Genomic DNA, 17,936 nt, shown 5'->3' with positions numbered 1-17,936 from the left:
CACACATACTACCCACATCCCCCCGCCCATTCCACCTTATGCATCACAACATCATCCATATACAACCATTCTCCATTCACCCCTGTCTTCTGTCCTCTCCCGTCCTTCCTCAACAGACATTCCCCTCTTCCCCAAAGCCCCCTTCACCCCATCCATCCACCTCATTCTAGGACGTCCCCTCATCTTCACTCCCTCCACATCTGCCTTCCATACCTCTTTTACTAGTCTTTCTTCACTCATTCTTTCCATATGTCCAAACCATCCCAATACTCTTTCATCAACCCTATCTCCCAACTCCCTTTCCACCCCCGTTCTTCTCCTCACCTCCTCATTTCTCACTCTATCTAGCCTAGTAACCCCCATCATACTTCTCAGACACCTCATCTCAAACACATTCAAAATCCTTCTCTCTTCCTCTCTTGTGTTCCAAGTTTCTGCCCCATACAGTGCTGTTGGCACAATCACTCCTTCATACAGTCTCCTCTTAGCATCCATTCCCAAATGTCTATTCCTCATTACACTTTTCAATCCACCAAGGCATTTACTCGCTTCTCTCAATCTACATTCTACCTCCACCTTCACTCCACATTTTCCTGCCACATTTGCACCCAAGTATCTAAAACTATCCACTTACTCCAGTCGCTCTCCCTTAATGCTCACTTCCAGTCTACTGCCACTTTCACCCCTTGTACATCTCATCACCTTACTTTTACCCACACTTATCTTCAGCTTTCTTCTATCACATACTCTCCCAAACTCTGTCACCAACTTCCTCAGTCCCTCCTCCGATTTCTTTAACCATCTCCAATCCCTGACCCACTACCCTTGCATTTACCTCTCGCACTACCCCATCCATGTATAAGTTGAACAGCCAGGGCGACATAACGCATCCTTGACGAAGTCCCACCTTTACCTCGAACAACTCACTCTCTCCATTTCTAATCCTGACACAAGCTCTACTACTCTCATAAAAACTCTTGACAGCTCCTAGAAGCTTTCCTCCTATCCCATATATCTGCATAACCTCCCACAGTGCCTTTCTGTCTACCCTATCGTAAGCCTTTTCCAGATCCATAAAAGCCCAAAAAACATCCTTCACCTTTCCTATAGCTTTAAGACATCTTCAGTGGTACAATATAAAAAAGAGAAATAAGGACATTATATACATATGGAAAATAAAAGAAACTAGGGAAGGCCCACTGTGACTAGGTCAATACAGGTTGTCATGTTACAAGTCTACCATCGACAACTTTCTTAATAACAAAATTATCCAATTTGTACAATCCCAAACTCATAGTCATGTTGTTCTCAAAGGTACTCTTAATATAGCATGATTAAATAATATTTGTCTCCATAATGTTTTTACTTAAGACAATTTTTTCAGCTTTATCCCATTCAATACAATGATTAAAAATTATCATCTGTACAAATAACCCATGTGATATTTGCCCTGTTCTCACACCATACTTATGCTGGCTTACCCTCAGTTTCAAATATTTAACAGTTTGACCTATATATTCAAAATTACATTCTTTACATGGGATGCTATAAACGCACCCCTCTTTGACTTTAAGTGAAAAAAGCCTATACACACACACATACGACTCGATGCCGTAGTGGTAGCGTTTGCGCCTGCTGCTACAGCGGTCCGAGTTCGAATCACGCCCATGACTGCAATCACTTCAGTATCGCTTCGCTGCGAGTAGTTACTCCAACTCTCGTGGGCAAGGAGTTGGGTGTGTGTGTGTGCGTGTAAGGTCACAGCATTACCCATACATCATTCATACAGTATATGAGCTCTGAGCTCTCTTCGGAGGGTAAAAACTGTCGATCACAAATCCAACACATGATCCAAAACCATGGTGAATCACACACATACACACACACGCACACACACACACACACACACACATATATATATATATATATATATATATATATATATATATATATATATATATATATATGTATATGTGCTCCCCAGATTACGTATATACAAATAAGTGGTAGCTGGCCAAAATAGTTAGATCAGGGAAGCACGAACAAGCGTAGGAATATTTTAATATATTTCTATCTCTCAAAATGGTGGTGTTGAGATGAGACTAAATTCTCCTATTTATGAGTTTTATTTGTTCTTGTTCAATTTCAAATTAGTGTGAATGAGTGTACGGGTGGGTGAGCGAGGCTGGACTTAATTTAGAACTGTACCGACCTTCGATAGGCAGAGAATTAGACTTAGTTCTCGGCTCTGTGTTATAGCGTAAAACTCTCTCAGGAGATTAAGGGACTGTTTGACTTGAATTTAACATTTCGACTATAAAACTGATTTGACTCTGTGTGCTGGCCAAAATTAAACCTCTGGAAGAGATAGGCTCCTCCTACAACCAACTATGATTGGCTAAATTCTTTCTGTTTACTATATACTGGCCAATAGGACACATGTCTCTTCTTAAACACCCTTGCCTTCCTCGAACAGAGCTCCATTCACTGGGTCATGTTATCCATTAAGAAAGCCTGACCTCAGCAAGAATGAAATGGTGTTTACGGCTCGAAAAGGGGCCCCGCGCGCGATGCGATGAAAGAAACTAGTATCAACTAGTATCATACTTTCTAGTATCAACTAGCATCAGTTAGTGGTGATGCTGCCGTCGTCAATCCAATCACCATATATACATATGTATATACATATATATACATATATATATATATATATATATATATATGTATAGCTTATATACTATATGCTTGCCATGTTCCTCTCCCTCCATCTGCCTCCATACACTCATCTGTTCTTAATACTTCTTAGGTGACTCCGACCATGCCGCTTCTCCCTCCGTTCTCAATCGTTTTGACCTTCCTGATGATTAAAGTAATTGCTGCTCCTGCTAATTTTATAAACCCATCCCTATGGTTGATGCAGGGGTGGTAAGTGATTTAGGCTGTCTCCAGTATTTTCCTTTTCTTTTTCCCTAGACCTTTGTGGAGCACCTCTATCCTGTTCCAATCTGGAAGACGACCACATTGTTCTAAGTCAAGGGCGGGCAACCTTTTCAGAGTGAGGGCCAGATGAGAGTTTTGGAAGGAGGCCGCGGGCCGGAGTGAAAAACGAAATCCCCAGAATTACTCTATTTTGTACAATACTGTACATTGAATACAATGAATAAATTATACAAGAATTGCATTGAACACCCTACAAATCAATGAGACTGCTGGTGGTGTTTGCCATGAAGAAGTATTTCCATGTGTGGCTCGATGGTTGAGGTAGACAACAGAAGAATGTCATTGAGGTGGCGGTCTGAGAGTTGGGGGCAAAGGTGAGACTTCGTGTACTTCATTTTGGGGAAGAGCTGTTCGCAACAGTAGGTGCTGCCGAACATGGCCACAATGCGTTGAACATACGCAATGTATTTTTGAAAATTGTTAGAAGGGAGGTCGATGTCGCGGAAGAAGGATAACGGAGAAGAGGTGCAGAACTTCCCCTTCATTTCATCGTTCCACTGCAGCTCCACCAACTCCATCTGCAGGGAGGCAGGGGCATCTTCCACGGGGAAGTCAAAGGGAGCAGTAAAAAGCTTGAAGTCCGCAGCCAGCACCCTGACTCCTGCAAAACGGGAAGCAAATTCCTCACGCAGAGAGGTGACGACACCAACGCAAGTCTCCAGGTCCACGTCGTCAGGGGCACAAGCAGCAAGGCGAGGAAAATGCACTAACTGACCAGAGGCCAGTTGAGCCTCCCACAAGCGCAGTTTAACCTCCAAGGCAGTAATGTGCGCGTGCATGTCTGTCACAAGAATATCTTTTCCTTGCAGCATCATGTTGAGGGCGTTCAGGTGCACCGTGATGTCCGTGAGCAGGGCCACGCGAGCTAGCCACCGCGGATTAGAGAATAGATCAGCGTGGGGAAGGTTCTTCTGACGTAGAAAGGTGGCAATCTTCTGCTGTAGGTCGCACAAACGAGACAGCATGGCCCCACGACTCAGCCAGCGTACCTCACAGAAGCAGAGCAGGTCGTTGTAGTGCACGTTCACCTCGTCCATCAGTACCTGGAACTGACGGTGGTTAAGGCTGCGGGAGAGGATGGAGTCGACGACCTTCACCACGACAGACATGACATCAACGAGGTTGGCAGACTTGGCGCACAGGGACTCTTGGTGGATGATGCAGTGCATCATGTTAATGGGCTGAGTGTACCCGGCGGCTTCACAGTGGCGCACTAGCAGCGAAGCGGCGCCCTTCTTCTCCCCCAACCATCGCCGGGGCACCGTCGGTCGTCACGCAAACAAGACGGGAGAGGTCCAGGTAATGCTGATCAACACACTGAAGCACGGCGTCGTCCCTGCATCTTGTCCACTGCCCTGGGTCAGAAGCAGTGTCGCAAGACACAGCACATCCACAGCAAGGCCCCTTCATTAAACCGGCGACCCCCTCCCTCTCCGTCCCCTCATGCAGAAAAGGAGAAGACGGGGAGAAAAGCCTTCGGGCTGCGTCAATTCATTTCTTATATATACTCCCTCACCTCTCCCATCCCACATCCACTCTACCTCATGCATCACAGCATCATCCATATACAACCATTCTCCATTAACCCCTACCCCCTGTCCTCTCCCGTCCTTCCCTAAAAGACATTCCTCTCTTTCCCAATGCCCCTTTTACCCCATCCATCCATCTCATCCTAGGTCGACCGCTCATGTTCACTCCCTCCACATCTGCCTTCCACACCTCTTTTACTAATCTTTCATCACTTATTCTTCCCATGTGTCCAAACCATCCCAATACCCTTCCATCAACCCAATCTCCCAACTCCCTTTCCACCCCCGTTCTCCTCCTCACCTCCTCATTTCTCACCCTATCCAGCCTAGTAACCCCTATCATACTTCTCAGGCATTTCATCTCAAACACATTCAAACTCCTTCTCTCTTCCTCTCTTATGTTCCATGTTTCTGCCTCGTACAGTGCTGTCGTAACAATTACTCCTTCATATAACCTCCTCTTAGTATCAATTCCCAAATGTCTATTTCTCGTTACACTTTTTAGTCACCCAAGGCATTTAATTTGCTCCTCTCAATCTTCATTCTACCTCCACCTTCACTCCTCCCTTTCCTGCCACATTCGCACCCAAGTATCTAAAACTACCACTTCCTCCAGTCTCTCTCTATTAATACTCATTTCCAATCTGCTGCCAATTTCTCCCCTTGTACATCTGATCCTTACTTTTACCCACATTTATCTTCAACTTCCTTCTTTCGCACACTTTCCCAAACTCTGTCACTAACTTCCTCAATCCCTCCTCTGAATCTGCTACAAGCGCAGTGTCGTCAGCAAACAACATTTGGTTATCTCCCACTTTTCTCAATTTTCTTTAACCATCTCCAATCCCTGACCCACTACCCTTGCATTTACCTCTAGCACCAACCCATCCATGGATAAATTGAACAGCCAGGGCAACATGACACATCCCTGACGAAGTCCCACCTTTACCTCAAACCACTCACTCTCTCCATTTCTAATCCTAACGCAAGCTCTACTACTCTCGTAAAAACCCTTGACTGGCCTTAAAAGCTTTCCTCCTATCCCATATATCTGCAATACCTCCCACAGTGCCTTCCTGTCTACCCTGCCATAAGCCTTTTCCAGATCCATAAAAGCCAAAAAAACATCCTTACCTTTTCCTATAGTTTTCTCACTTATCTGTCTAACCACAAAAATCTGATCTACACAACCTCTACCTGTTCTAAAACCACACTGTTCCTCACCGATTACTCCCTCTGTTCCTTTCCTAATCCTCTCAATCACGACCCTCCCATAAGCCTTCCCAACTACACTTAACAAGCTGATCCCTCTGAAACTACTACACTCACACTTATCCCCCTTTTCCTTGTAAAGTGGAACTATACAGGCATTCCTCCAGTACTCTACCCTCTCTTCAACAAACATTAACCTCACCAGCCAGTCCACCATCACTGTACCTCCTTTTATCAGACATTCTGCGTGGTATCCATCCAACCCAGGTGCTTTGCCTGCTCTCATCATCTTAATAGCTGCCTTCACTTCATCTTTCCTCATTTCTCCTCCATTTTCCTCATTCACCACGGTAATTTTCTTAGCACTTCCCACTGCAACTACCTTTCCCTCCCTATCCTCCTTCACATTTAGCAACTCCCTAAAATAGTCTGCCCATCTTCCTCTTACTGCCTGCTCTTCCATTTTCATCTCTCCATCTGCACCTTTTACCTTTTCTTCTCTACTTGATTCGCCTCCTCTTCATCTCTTAATTTCTTTCCAAAACATTTTTTATTACTTTCAAAGTTTTCTGTCATACTCTTACCCCATTTCACATCTGCTCTCCTCTTTGCCTCCTTTATCTTATGCTTTACTTCTCTTCTCTTTACTTTGTACCTCTCATATGATTCCCTCGTCCTAATTTGTAACCAATCTATGAAAGCCTGCATCTTCTCTTCTACACCTTTCTTTGCTTTCTCATCCCACCACTTACTACCATTCCTTCTATTTCCTCCCGTCCTCCTTCTTCCAAACACCATCTTTGCACACCTTATGACTCCCTCCTTGAACCATCCCCATTCCTCCTCCACTCCTAGTTCTACTCTATCCATAACTCCCTCCCACTTCTCTCTCAGCTTCTTTTATACTCCTTCTCCTTTTCTTTCTCATTCAAGCAGTTCACTCAAAGCACCTCCCTACTTTTTGTTCTTTTCCTCTTTCTCCATCTAATCTCCAATCTCAACTTACCTTCCACCAAAAAATGATATATTCCCCTACTCTCTCCCCTTAGAACATGTACATCTTTAACTCTTCCTACTATACTCCTCGTAACCACTATATAGTCCATTAACGCTGTATCTACCACCCTTCCATCCACCACCCTCTCCCAAGTATACTTATGCTTGACTTTCTTCCTAAATTTTGTATTTGCTATCATCAACTCTCTTTCGAGACACATCTCCACCATCAACTCTCCACTACGATTTTTTCCTGAAACTCCATACTTCCCAGTCACTCCGTTTATTGGTTCATTTCCTACCCTAGCATTAAGGTCTCCAATACAACTACATTGACATTTCTCCCTAATCCCTCTATGCACTAACTTAAATCCATCCAAAAAGCCTCCCTTTCGTCTACATTCTTCTCAGTACCAGGCCCATATACACTTTACAAAAACACACATCTCCCTTCCCAGCTTCACCTTCATCCACATTAACCTTGAAGAAACCTCCTTCCACTCTACTACATGCTTACCTATCTCTCCCTCGTCCTCTCTTCATTCCTGAGAACCTCCAAACTACACTCCCAAACTCACACTTGCCCCTCCCTTTTAACTTAGTTCCACTCAATGCCAAGACATCCATCTTTCTTCTCACAAACATACTGACTATCTCTTCCTTTTTACTTTCATCTGTACCACATCCACGAGCATTAAAAGACCCAAACTTTAGGGTACTGGTTGGAAAACTCCTAGACCCTCTTATGCCTTTATTTTTTTTTAGGAAAGTCCCCTATGGGGCTACAGGTAGCAGGATTCCTAGTCCTATACTCGTCCCGTTTTTTTGTCGCCTCGCACGACTCAAGTGGAAAGACTTGATGGCTGCACTCTTTTCCCCCACCAAAGGGTTAGGCGAGAAAAGGAAATGAATATTCAGAGAAATAGTACGTGGCAGTAACAAGGGGTGGGGGACAGCATAACGGAGGGACAGTCGCAGTAAAATAAAAGGGTCACCATTTCTCTATGAACAGAGACTTCCTCTATCAAAGACAAGACAAAATGATATGCGGCTCTGGTCCGTAGGGGTGCCCCATATAGACCCTGAAGTATCAATTGCATGCTACTTTGCCACATTATCATGCAGCCAATACCCCTGACGGGGTATATATATATATATATATATATATATATATATATATATATATATATGTATATATATATATATATATATATATATATATATTAGTATGTATGTATTTATATACATATACACACACGCATATATATATATATATATATATATATATATATATATATATATATATATGTATATATATACATCACGTACAAACCACTGTTGGAGTAGAAAAGACTGGAAACGGGGAATCTATATATTTCGATTGCAAACTGCAATCCTCTTCAGTAGATACAATTAAGAGAGAGCAGCACGCTCTCTCTTAATTGTACCTACTGAAGAGGATTGCAGTTTGCAATCGAAATATATAGATTCCCCGTTTCCAGTCTTTTCTACTCCAACAGTGGTTTCTACGTTATTGACAAATGTGTGATTACATTTTTCACCTGTAATATATATATATATATATATATATATATATATATATATATATATATATATATATGCATATTTATATATATGTATATATTCATATATATATATATATATATATATCATAGACCCCTTAAATAGAAGGACTGGTAACTAGTACTCTCGGGGTACGGAACTTGGGTCCCACTACGAGCCCACCACTTGATGTTCACTAGTTACTGATGTCATAAACCCCTTAAATATTGAAAAGGTACATGTTTTACGTCTCTCTCTCTCTCTCTCTCTCTCTCTATATATATATATATATATATATATATATATATATATATATATATATATATATACATAGCAACATTCCATCGTGAGAGGGTGTGTTATAGGGTGTGTTATAGTCAGTTTCACAAGCGGTTCGTTACAACAAACACAGTGCTGCACGTGATGTGCACGCGGTCGCTGAGAACTGAAGTGGTTTGTTGCGATTCACTTGGGCTGTGTGTAAGTGTAGATTAGGGTTGCTCATTTTCTAGCGATTTTTCGAAAAAATTCGTGGGGGTGTCTTTTCCCATTATTTCGTTGACGCTGAATCTAGTAGTGAGAGGGTGTGTTATATACTTGTAATCTTGTGATACAACTTCGAAGTATCTATCTATCAGTCCTATTTATCTATATAACTGATTTTTAAACATATATTCCATTTCAGGGTTTTCTGCTGACAAAACACAATGCCGAAGAAGTGTAGTGTTTATGGTTGTCGAGGCAACTATAGAAATGAACCATACACCAAAGTAATATCATTCCCAACTAACGAATTGGATCGAAACCGCTGGATTGATGCTATGCCAAATGAGCGTTCAAGTTTGTTACAGCTTAAACAGATCTATGCTTGTGAACATAATTTCGACTGTGAATGGATTTCAGTTAAATGTGGAAAAAGACCTAGCAAACCACCATCCATTTTCCCTGGAGTTTCAAAGTCGTGCTTAAAACAGGTCTCCTCATCAAACAGAAATACATCTGTTTCAGCAGCCGCACGAGCTCAACGCGAACATTTCCGAAATGAGGCTATGGATAAGGTAGGGGACTTTTTTCTTTATTTTGCAATGCCATTCAGAAAAGATTCTCAAAGAATCATAGTATTATTTGTGATTGTGATGATATTCATATTTCTAAATCTGATGCAATAGGACATTCTGTGATCCAGTTTCTACATTTTAAGCATGTAAAATAATTTGGCTTTTTGTTTCTTGATAATGTTGAGAAAAATGGTAAGGTAATACCAAAAACTTGTTTCCCTAAGGCTGGTTGTCTGCAAAAGAACAACCTCCTCAGTAAATGGTCCCAGTTTGATAAAATTCTATTATGCACAGCAGATTATGAGTTCAGTGACAAAGATTGTCTGAAGAGTGCTCTAGAGGAAATGAATCACGTGAGTTGTTCCGATTCACCTCATTATCAGTTTCTTTTTGCTCAGTTACAGTTTCTACTTAGCAATCCAGAAGGAAGTCAATTTGATAGAAATTTGTATATTTTTGCTGCTGAACTTCATAACATTTCGCCAGCTGCATATAAAATGATACCAAAGTCTGGTTCAATTGTTTTTTATATCAATAAGTAGTTTTGTACCAAGCTGTTTCATAGTGTTGTACATGTATTTTTGTGTATTTTCCTATATTATGTTACATACTGCAACATACAGTGTGTACTTCATTATTCTAAGTGAGAAAATATACAATATTTTGGCCGATATAGGCTTTTTAATGTGATTTGAACTTCCTATGACCTTTGGATGACATTGTAGAGAGTTGGAATTATAAAAAAATGAATTCCTTGCCCTTTAAAACCTCTATTAGACAATAAAAATAATGTTCTACCATGCATTTGTAGTGATAAATAGTGGGACCTAAGTTACAGATGCCGAGCAGGGGACTTACCAGTCCTTCTATTTAAGGGGTCTATGATATATATATATATATATGTATATTTATATATACATATATTATATACATATATATATATATTATATATATATATATATATATATATATATACATACAGATATATATATATATGTATATATATATATATATATATATATATATATATATATTAAGACTGAATGAACACAAGAGGTCGATTAAGTATGGACAAGAAAATTCAGCCGTGTTTCAACACGTAAGTAAATTTAATTACCGGATGGACTGGGAGAAATCTGACCTTATTTATAAATCAGGCTGTGGGTTCAGAAGGAAAATGGTGGAATCCACATTAATTGAATATCTGCCCACGATGAATATTTCCAAGGGTCAATGGACCCCAGACATTATATCAGGACTATTCATCACCAAACATATTGTCAACAAGCTTCCTACCCCTTCCCCTGACCCGACCTCATGTCATCCTCAGGTAACATAGGGTTGGGGTAGTGACGGTTATTATTTTCCATGTTCCCTTTCTTTTGTAAGAGGTTGCTATTTAAGATAGCATCCTCCTTCCACTTTGTACTACTGAAGAGGATTGTAGTTGGCAATCGAAATGTCTAGTTTCGCTTACGCAACTTTTTCTTTCGTCCGACTGTGGTGTTGGTTGTGATTTACAAATGTGTTACTACATTTTTCACCTGTGATATATATATATATATATATATATATATATATATATATATATATATATATATATATTAACAACCACAATGCACTTTAATTCTAAGCTATCAAAGGCCAGCATGCTTGAAATTGAAATGTGGTACTACCAAGGACTCGAACAGGGTAACCTCATGACAAGTGCGACATTGACTTTCCAACTAGGCCATCAAGATGGTCTAGTTGGAAAGTCAATGTCGGTAGTACCACATTTTAATTTCAAGCATGCTGGCCTTTGATGGCTTAGAATTAAAGTGCATCGTGGTTGTTAAAATGAATCTCTAATCACTGGGACCCATTCAGTGTTGTACATACACACACACACACACACACACATATATATATATATATATATATATATATATATATTTATGTAAATATATAATGTATATATATACATATATATGTATAAACATATATGTATATATCTATACATATATAGGTATATATATATATATATATATATATACACACACACACATATACATACATATATATATATATATATATATATATATACATATGTGTGTGTGTGTGTGTGTGTGTATGTGTGTGTGTGTGTGTGTGTGTGTGTGTGTGTGTGTGTGTGTGTTTTTGTGTGTACAACACTCAATGGGTCCAAGTGAACTTATATGCATTTCTGTCAACCACAATACACTTTAATTCTAAGCCATGAACATCGAGAGACTCGAGGATGCCAACTAACACTTGTCACGTACTAGCCCAGGTTCGAATCCTTAGCCGTACCACGTTTGAATTTCTGCATGTTGACCTCATCGAATCTCTCGATGTTGATGGCTTGGAGTTAAAGTGTATTGTGGTTGATAAAAATATATATATGCATACATATGCATTATATATATATATATATATATATATATATATATATATATAATACACACACACACACGGACATAACAAAATTGAATAGGCACCAAGAAAAATTAATTTCTGCTTTTATTTAATACTCAATGCTATTCAAATTTACTTAATATGTTATATTTACCTAGATTTGTTTCAGATTACATACAAGATTAATCAAGCATGCCACGAACCAAAGGAGCAGTAGACCTATCTGAATTTCAGCGAGGTCGTATTGTGGGTCAACATAAAGGTGGACTTAGTCGACACAAAATATCTGAAAATCTGTCAATACCCCTTTCTACTGTTAATAGAGTGATCGTACAATTCACCAGAGAGGGCAAGAAGGGCACAAAACCTCATTCAGGTCGTCCCGGGGACTCAGAAAGAACCTTGCGTCTTGTGAAAAGAAATGTCGAGGAGGATCCACGTTGGAAGGCCTCTGACATAGCAACACAAGCTGATGTCAGTCCCAGAACAGCTGTCGGGTATCTCCACAAGCTGGGTTACTATGGCAGAGCTGCAAGAAGGAAATCAATCCTTCGCCACGCCAATATCAAACGCAGAAAGGATTGGGCTGTTAAGATGGTGGAGAGACCTGTGTCTTTTTGGAGCCCTGTCATTTTCTCTGATGAGTCACGATTCGCATTATTTTCTGACAGTGGAAGAGTGTGGGTCTGGAGATTCTGTAGTCAAGAGTTTGACCTCAAAAGACTGAAGCCAACAGTGAAACATGGGGGCATTTCAATAATGGTGTTGAGTGAAATTTGGAGTGATGATCGATCAGAGCTTGTGGAGTGTCAAGGAAATATCAATTCAGGCAAATTTTTTTCTATATTAAAGGAAGGGCTCATTCCAATATTCTCCAGTGGTAGAATGAGTAAAAATGTCCTCATATTTATGGAAGATGGAGCTCCTTGTCATACTGCTCGAGCAACACAAAATTGGTTGAGCCAAAATGGGATCAGGAAACTTCCATGGCCAAGTCAGTCCCCGGATATGAACCCTATTGAACACTTCTGGAGCATATTACACCGACAATTTCGCAAAAAGAACAGGAAGCCATCTTCAAAGCCCGAACTCTTAGGATTACTACGGGAAACATGGCAAGAAACCCCTCAAGATGATATTCGTGAACTAATCACTAGCATGCCTAGAAGGGTCCTTGCATTGAAAAAAGCAAAGGGGATGTCAACCAAGTATTAGTTATTCACAGTGTGACCATTTATGAGAACTTTAATTGTATAAATTGCTTGTTTAATAAATTAAACGATTCCTCTTGGTGTCTATTCAATTCTGCCATGTATATGTACACTGTTCCTCTCCTACTTTCCGTACCCAACGCATTCTCTACTTTTCTTCGCCATTCCCTGACTGTGACTCACGACAATGTCCCCCTCCTTTCCTCCCACCCTCCCTCTCTCACTCTCGGAGACCACTTCATCTCAAGGCTATTAAAGCCTCACTCAGTATTGCCGCCAAAGCCGTCTTTTCCTACACCTTCGAGGTTATGTTTGGCGCGATCGTCTTATTATTATTATTATTCTAATTACGCTCTTCATCTTTCTCGTTCAAGCTGTGCAGCATACGCGCGTGCTATATATGCCATGTCACAGGTGCGCGCGCACATACACACACAGCATGTATGTTTACATATATATTTATATACAATGTCAATACATCGCATACGCACCTCGCCCCTCTTTCTCAAGTAGCCATGTGAAAATATAATTTCTTTTTTCAGAATGGATGTTATTTTCATCGTCATCAATATGTGGAACACTCAACATATTTTCTTCTGGCTAACGCTATGTTTGAAGAGAAGGCCTCCGGGAGAAAAACGACCGAAACTATGTCGAGTTTTAACTCCGCGACACATTCGTCTTACGATGAATTGTCGACTGGATTCAAGTGAGGCTACGGCGACGCCTCCTTCTCCTCCTCCTCCTCGAGTGAAGGGGTTTTGAAGTTGCCGAAGGGCTCTCCTGACAGAGAGGCCCTTGATGACGAAGCTGACAGCGTTCGCTTGCGCGTGAGGGGGCAAAACAAGCTGGCACTGATTCAGCAGATCGTCGTTGCCATCGTCGTCGTCGTCGTTATGAGAATGGTCGCTGACTGCCTGCCTCAGCTCTGGTCAACCTTGTCACAAGTCGTCATGTGTGCCAGCACATCGCCCCCTAGAGTTTGTATCACCACCACCATCACCTTAATCACATCTATCACCACTGCGCAACGCCCGACCATTAAGAAACCTCGTTATCCTTCTTATTCCGGATGATGATGATGATGATGATGATGACGATGGCTATAATTATAATCATTGTGATGACCATGGAGGTGATGGGGGTTGGGGTGGTGGTGGTGAAGACGACAAGGACGATGACCATGGCGATGATAATGACCATGATGATGATGATGATGATGATGATGATGGTGATGATGACGATGGCTATGGTGATGGCCATTATGATGACGACGATGGCCATGATCATGGTGATGACGACGATGACCATGATGATGACGATGAACATGATGTTAAGGATAAGGATGATATTTGCTGTCCCCTGGGGCCAGTCTCAATCACTCCCCCCCCCCCCGGCACTCACACAACTTGACCTTCGCCCGAGTTTCTGCTGCAGTCCCCCCTCCCCCCCGGTGTGTGCGTGTCAGTGCCGTTGACTCAGCCAACATCACCAGCCACCACCCACTTCTACTTCCAATCCTGAGTTTGTAGCCCCGCGCTTTATGTCTGAAACTATTCCGTCCATTATTGAACACAGCCGAGATGGATCTTCACTGAGGCCCGTGTGTATATTGTGATATACACATGATATATATATATATATATATATATATATATATATATATATATATATATATACACTAAATGCGATTACATATGGCGTCAGTGATTGTAAGAGATATAATTAAATAAAAAATTGTTTACACGAAAAACTATGTCCAAAAAGTGCGCGCGCACGCGCGCACGCACGCACACACACGCATGCACGCGCGTACACACACACACACGCATGCACGCGCGTACACACACACACACACACGCATGCACGCGCCTACACACACACACACACACATATGGTGCAACCACACCTCAGTGCAATTGCAACCAACCGCGCGCTGCCACACAACCCCCCACCCCCACCACCTCCGCCGCCAAGGTCCCTTAAATTTTGGGGAAAACCCGCTGCCAAGCTCTGTAATGACCTGACGAGTCTGGGGGAAGGATTCTGACTGCGGTAGTAGGCATCAAATTCGGTCTCTGGCCCTGACTGGCGTAGCAGCAGCACGACGGACCTATAACGCGGTGTCACGAATCATTCTCGGTCTCAAAAAGAGAGAGACACAGAGTGAGAAAGAGTGGGAGGAGAGTGAGTGAAAATGAGAGCGAAGGAGAGAGAGAGAGAGAGAGAGAGAGAGAGAGAGAGAGAGAGAGAGAGAGAGAGAGAGAGAGAGAGAGAGAGAGAGAGAGGGAGACTCTACTGGAGAAAATGTCATGGATTCCTCCTTCCTGTCCCACGTGCCCTCCTCCTCCTCCTCTCTCGCGGACCTCAGGCCCTCGTAAGAAATCTGAGCGCCGTGTCCCACTCTCCCCTCCATTTTTTTCCTCTTCTCTTGTCCGCCCCACCCCCTCACCCAACCACTCTTCCTCCTCCTCTACTGCCTTCTCCCACTTCCCGACACTTTACTGTCATGAACCATCTTCGTTCCTTTCCTCCTTCCTTTATATTGTACTTCTTCCCTCTCCTCCCTGCTGACATACATCTTCCTCCTCTTCCCTGTCTTCATTTTTCTTTTCCTTCGCAATTTTCCTTTGTGTCTCATTCCATTTTTTAGTTCTCTGCTCTGTTTGCACTTTTTCTATTTTATGTCGAACAATTTTCCTTTTCCTTTCATTGGTTAGAATCGTTGCTCACTCGCACACATCATGGTTCATTTGTTTTTAATTTTCGTTAGGGAACTGAAACGTCCACCCCGATCAAATTGTGGACTGAAATAATAATAACCATAACATTAGTAACTAATAATAATAATAATAATAATGACAATAATAATATTAACGTAGAAATATTTTTCATCTATGAATTTAATCTAATCACGCGAAACAAGCACGCCTACGCTCAGGTCAGCCCCCAATACAGAACTGGCTTGGCAACAGACCCCAAACTACTTATGTTGCAATCGTCGTGCAGCATTATCTTGCAAAGTCTCGCACTCAACTCCGCAAAATCTCTTCTGTGAGTGATTTATGGTCTTCGGTCGGAGGGAACAACCGGGAAGACGGATTGACGAGTGAAAATTGACAAGAAACTGTATAAACACACACACAGATATATATATATATATATATATATATATATATATATATATATATATATATATATATATATATACACACACACATACCACTTTTTATATTAGAAAATCTATCTCATTTCATCTATGTTGTTTTATTTATTGTTTATTTTCTAATAAGCATTGCTTCTAGTAGTGGGCTGAAGACACAGATGAACCTTCATCCACATGGAGCGAAGATAAAACAGGAAAGCACATGGGTATTGGATGGATGTGAGATGGATGAGAGGATGGATGTATGCTTTTGCTGGCTACCTTCTTTATAAGGGGGAAGAGACCTTTTGGTAAATAGACAGGCACAAGCTAACCGAACCTAACTTCACCACGGCCCGTCTTGAAGGACGTACTCCCGCCACCAAATCGGGCGATTCAATTCTGTAATAATGAAGAGAATATGTCCCGAGTCAAGCTGCAACCAGGGGACAATTACCATCATCTCGAGACACAGACAGACACTATCTCTCTGACTGACCGTCTCTTAGACGGCTCAGTAAACTACTACAACTACTAATAATGATAATTAATGACAATATCAATAATAATATTAATAACAACTACTACAGTAAGATAAATCACACATAAGCACTTATCCATAGCACACTTCATAGTAAGTTCATGTAAGCATCTGAGAAATTCATTTCTGTGTCATTTACGCATTCAATTCATTTACTGTTTTGCAGGCAACATTGTTATAACTCAATACATTACATTTTTACTTGCATAAACACCTCACTTAATACAAAATGTACGGGTAATTAGATAAGCAAACAAATACATGAACAAATAAACAGTTGAATTAATACTGCGCGATTATATATTGCTTAAAATTTTACCTCGCTCCTACAACTATGATATGTATGTGTGCGTCTGTCCTCGTCTTCCTATTGCTTACGGAGTTTGCACATTTCCTATTCATTTTATTTCTAAGACTTTCAAAATGTTGGTTTGTATTCAGTGGCAACACCTCAAATGCCGATGTTGCCTTCTCTGATATTCGTATTACTGAATATTTTTGAGGAAATGTTTTAGAGAAATCATGTTCAACTATGTAAAGTCATTTTATGCGACTGATTTTTTGGCAGTTTGTTTTACCATTTTTTTTTTCCTTTTACCAGATTGTTGATGTAACTTTTGTCAGTTTTTAATTTTGTTGGTGACAGTTTAATTTTTACGTTCTTACGGTAAATGGCGACACCATTAATCTTGATATATTATTTATATTCTTCGGTGAAAAAATACAACACTTGGTTGTTTTATCGTTCCCAATCACCAGACTAAAATCCTTCTCGCTCACTCACGCAGTCACCACATAAATACTGAATGTCCGCTACTCCGCCACATAAACAATCCCTCTGATTACCTCGGCGACTGCCGCCATGCCCTGGCAGGTGCGTAACAAATATAGTTCCCAGCAGCGGTACTTTTTTTCCCATTCCCTCCTCATAAATAAGTCATTACAGCACAAAGTGACTTGAAAATCTTATAATTATCTATACAAATTTACTTAAATATTATCGAATTTTCTCATGATGTATATAAATGTCAAATGTTGTTTCTTCTTGTCGTTTTTTAACTATATCCAATCGTCATACCGAATTACAGTTCAGCGTAAACCCTCGGTTAAAAGATGGATGAATAATGAAAATTGCGCAAAAGAAATACATATAGCAGTACTCACAGATTATAAATAAATCACATATTTCTGAAACATCACTTCCGCAAAAATTATGTAGCTATGCCTAACCTTGGAACTCTTCCCAACCCAAGTGTCCTCTCC

General features: G+C 40.9%; 2 protein-coding genes across 5 annotated transcripts in view; both read right to left on the bottom strand.

The window, feature by feature from the left end:
• LOC143022075 (ras-related and estrogen-regulated growth inhibitor) overlaps positions 1 to 17,936 on the bottom strand; it is a gene marked incomplete at its 3' end in the record, with an annotated part of 67,174 nt that overhangs the window by 45,156 nt on the left and 4,082 nt on the right.
• Positions 3,198 to 4,172, bottom strand: LOC143017749 (general transcription factor II-I repeat domain-containing protein 2-like). Its single transcript, XM_076172597.1, has one exon. The coding sequence runs from the start codon at positions 4,170 to 4,172 to the stop codon at positions 3,198 to 3,200; it is 975 nt and encodes a 324-aa protein (XP_076028712.1).

The sequence above is a fragment of the Oratosquilla oratoria genome, chromosome 3 (assembly GCF_046742065.1).
Source record: "Oratosquilla oratoria isolate Oo_2021 chromosome 3, ASM4674206v1, whole genome shotgun sequence".
NCBI lineage: Eukaryota > Metazoa > Arthropoda > Malacostraca > Stomatopoda > Squillidae > Oratosquilla > Oratosquilla oratoria.
The sequence above is the reverse complement of the archived record's forward strand: the minus strand, read 5'-3'. Positions and strand labels throughout refer to the sequence as shown.

What these genes read in the sequence shown, in the direction of transcription:
- LOC143017749 (XM_076172597.1), bottom strand. Translation starts at nt 4,172, where the DNA reads ATGATGCACTGCATCATCCACCAAGAGTCCCTGTGCGCCAAGTCTGCC.